At 68.0% G+C, this 3157-nt stretch overlaps 1 protein-coding gene across 1 annotated transcript; it reads right to left on the minus strand.

Annotated features, from left to right (window-relative positions):
* Positions 1-911: 911 nt before the first annotated feature.
* LOC104829722 (mothers against decapentaplegic homolog 6-like) lies at positions 912-2808 on the minus strand. The gene is made up of 3 exons (XM_010564169.1): positions 2415-2808; positions 2167-2280; positions 912-1447 (listed from the first exon to the last, which is right to left on the minus strand). The coding sequence occupies exons 1-3, from the start codon at positions 2806-2808 to the stop codon at positions 912-914; spliced, it is 1044 nt and encodes a 347-aa protein (XP_010562471.1).
* Positions 2809-3157: the final 349 nt, after the last annotated feature.

The following is a 3157-nucleotide window of genomic DNA, read 5'->3' on the forward strand; positions in this document are numbered from 1 at the left end:
TGGAGGGGCCCGGGGACCCACCAGCCGGGGGACCCGCCGCGGGAGACCCTGCACCGGCGCCAGCGCCTGTCTGGGGCCGGCCACGAGCTCAGCTCCTGCTCGACACCTCTGGTGCTCGCCTGCCCCAGCACCCACCCCACACCCATCCAGCTGTGCTCACCTGCCTCACACTCACTCCAGCTGTGCTGATCTGCCTCACACACCCCCAGCTGTGCTCACCTGCCCCAGCACCTGCCCCTCACTTGTCCAGCTGTGCTCACCTGCCCCAGCACCTGCCCCTCACTTGTCCAGCTGTTCTAACCTGCCCCACACTCCAGCTGTGCTCACCTGCCCCATATTCCAGCTGTGCTCACTGGCTCCACATCCCCAGCTGTGCCAGCTCACTCCAGTTCCCCCCATGCCTGCCATGCCCCCCAGCCCCCCAGCGCCCCTCCCCGCCCCCACTCTGGGGGTCTGCCCCACGTCCCTCCCCTCCTGCAGCCCCCGGCCTCCCCTGGCCCTGCCTGGCTCCTGCACACCCTGCCCTGGCTGCCCTCCCCAGACCTGGCCCCGGCTGCCTACAGTGCCGGGGGGCCTCCTGCATTGCACTTTTTTTTACAAAAATAAGATAAATTAAAATAAATTTAACCATAAAAATAAAAGAGAGAAAGAGATTAAATAGTGTCCTGCATCAGCAAGAGACCCATGGCTGGGGACAGTGGGTGCCGGCAGGGTGGTGAACCAGGCATGGGGGACACTGGACCCCTCCTGGGGATGGGGCAGAGGGTGCCAGGATGGCCCCCCCTCCCACTGCAGTGCAGCCCTGGAAGAGAGAGGCTGGGGGGTGGCAGAGGGGCCCCCCCAGCTTGTGCCCCCCTTGCACCCACTTGAGGGGGGGTCCCTGGCACACCGCCCCCGCCAGCCCCAGCCCCTCAGCCTGGCCGGTTCAGCAGGACCTCCAGCCAGCACGGGCAGGAGGTGATGAACTGCCGGGAGTAGCAGGGCCCCCAGCCCTTGGCAAAGCTGATGCGGACACTGTGGGGGTCGCAGGGGCCCTCCCCGGGGAGCCGCCAGCTCCCCACACCCCCCGCCCGCTCGTAGTCAAACACCTTCGCTGAGTAGCCAGGCAGCACCTTGAGGACGGTGAGCCCGCGGGCACTGGGGGGCCCCAGGGTGGGCGAGCTGACGAAGATGGGGTGCTCACTGCGGTTGTAAGCCCACACGCCACCCGGCTCCCGGCTCAGCAGCAGCCCCCGGCCGATCTTGCCGCGTGCCCGCCGGACGGCACGGCTGCAGTGGGCGGCTGGCAGCTGGCCCAGGCAGAACCCGCTGCCCCGTGGCAGCTCGCAGAAGATGTTCACCGACGCCTCATGCACGGCGTAGAGGCGGCCCACACGTGTCCGGTGCTCCCAGTAAGCCAGTTTGCACCAGTAGCCGTCCTTAACGGTGGTCTGTGAGAGGCTGGTGTCTGGCGGGGGAGAACAGAGCCGTCACCGCCAGGCAGACCCACCTACTGCTGCACAGGCATGGCCAAGCCACGCAGCCGGAGGGGCCAAAGGGAGAGACGATGGGGAGGGAGCAGGACATGGGGGGGTCCATGTCCCCTGGTTCATGCAGGGGCCCACAGAGTGGACAGACAGATGGACGCGGTGCCCCAGGGATGTCCCAGCACAGGCTCCAGCATGGGGCACGAGTCACCAGAGCTGCTGCGTGCTGGCACATAGGGCCAGACCGTCCCCAGCCACTGTCCCTGGGGACAATGGTGAGGGGGGTCCCCAGGTGTAGGGAAGGTGGAGCCCCAGCAGCCAGCGGCCTGGTGGCCAGCAGCCAGGCTGGAGCCGCGGCTGTGTGCGTCAAGGCACATTGTGTGTGTCCCCGTGGGCAGTGCTTCCTCCGGCGGGGAGCCTGGCGCCACCAAAAATAACAGGAGCCGCAGTGGGGGGGCCAGGACCGGGCTGGTCCCCCGGCAGGAACCTGTTGTCCCGTGCCGGAGCCTTTCCTCCCGCTGGGAGTGGCTGTCAGCTCTGCTCCCCAATTTTCAGGCTCTGTGTCCTGCACCTCTGCCCTGACCAGCAGCGGGGTGGGGGCAGAGCTGCCTGGAGGGAGTCAGTCCTGCCTGATGCCCCCCCTGCCTGCTGGGCAAGGGTGAGGGTTTGAGCAGCCCCCAGCATGGTGGGACCCTCTTACCACGCCAGTCCCCACCGTTGTAGCTGAACTCCATGAACTGGGTGCCGGGGTGCTGGGGCTCGTCTGGCCAGGAGGGACCGCAGGATGCCTTCGAGTAGGGGGGTGGAGGGGTCTCTAGGTGTGGAGAGAAGGGGGTGAGGGGTGGGACGTGCATCCTGCCCCCCCCGGAGTCCTGAGCCGGCCCCAGACACCAGAGGTCAGAGAGTGGGTGGGCGATGAGGGGCTCTGGTGGAGCCGCCGGCACTCACCAGGTGCAGCCAGGCGGCTGAAGTGGTGGGGGTTGCAGCAGAGTGCAGCTGTGTCCCCGCAGCTCCCCCGGCCCCTGGTGCAGTAGCAGAGATGCTTGAGCTCGTGGGGCTGGCGGAGGTCAGGCCAGCGGTAGAGACGGCAGAGCAGGACCTGGGGGGGCAGCGCCTGCTTGGCCCCCCGCAGCTCCCCCCGCGGTGCCCAGACGCAGCCGGACTCCCAGGCGCCCCGGCTCTCCACTGCCTGCACCAGCAGCTCCAGCTCCTCGTCCTTAAGCTTCTTGAAGAGGGCGTGCGCTGCCGGTTTGAGGGCTCCGGGGCTGTCCTCGGGGCTGGCTGCTGCACAGCGCTGCCGCCACAGCCGCCTCACCAGTCCAGCACGGCGCGAGCGGAACATGGGGTGGTGGCAGGGACCACCTGCAGGATGGGGACAGGTGTCACCCCCATGCTGGGAGGGTGCTGCGGCTGTGGGGGTCCCCGGTGGAGACCTGGTGCATCTCCTGTGCTGGCAGAGCCGCGCTCCCCTTCCCCACCGTGGCCCCGGCAAGGCTGCTGTGCCTGGGTTTGCCGCTGCTTGCGGCAGCTTGTCCCCACAGACACATTGGGACACAGTGCTGCTCCCATGGTGATGGGTGACCCGGAGGTCAGGTGGGGAGGTGACCCCAAAACCAACCCCCAGTGCAGGGGAACCCGCCTGTGCTGGGACGGCGAAGGCAGGGCTCTGTGCACCCCTGCCTGCAGCACCC

This window comes from Haliaeetus leucocephalus, unplaced genomic scaffold (assembly GCF_000737465.1).
Source record: "Haliaeetus leucocephalus isolate CR32 unplaced genomic scaffold, Haliaeetus_leucocephalus-4.0 Scaffold175, whole genome shotgun sequence".
In the NCBI taxonomy this organism is placed as follows: domain Eukaryota; kingdom Metazoa; phylum Chordata; class Aves; order Accipitriformes; family Accipitridae; genus Haliaeetus; species Haliaeetus leucocephalus.

Excerpts from the sequence above, each read along its gene's own strand:
- LOC104829722 (XM_010564169.1), bottom strand. The coding sequence starts at position 2,808 with ATGTTCCGCTCGCGCCGTGCTGGACTGGTGAGGCGGCTGTGGCGGCAG. Across the intron at positions 2,281-2,414 it reads CAGCCGCCTGGCTGCACCTG|AGACCCCTCCACCCCCCTAC; the intron begins GTGAGTGCCGGC and ends CTCCACACCTAG. Across the intron at positions 1,448-2,166 it reads CAACGGTGGGGACTGGCGTG|ACACCAGCCTCTCACAGACC; the intron begins GTAAGAGGGTCC and ends CTCCCCCGCCAG.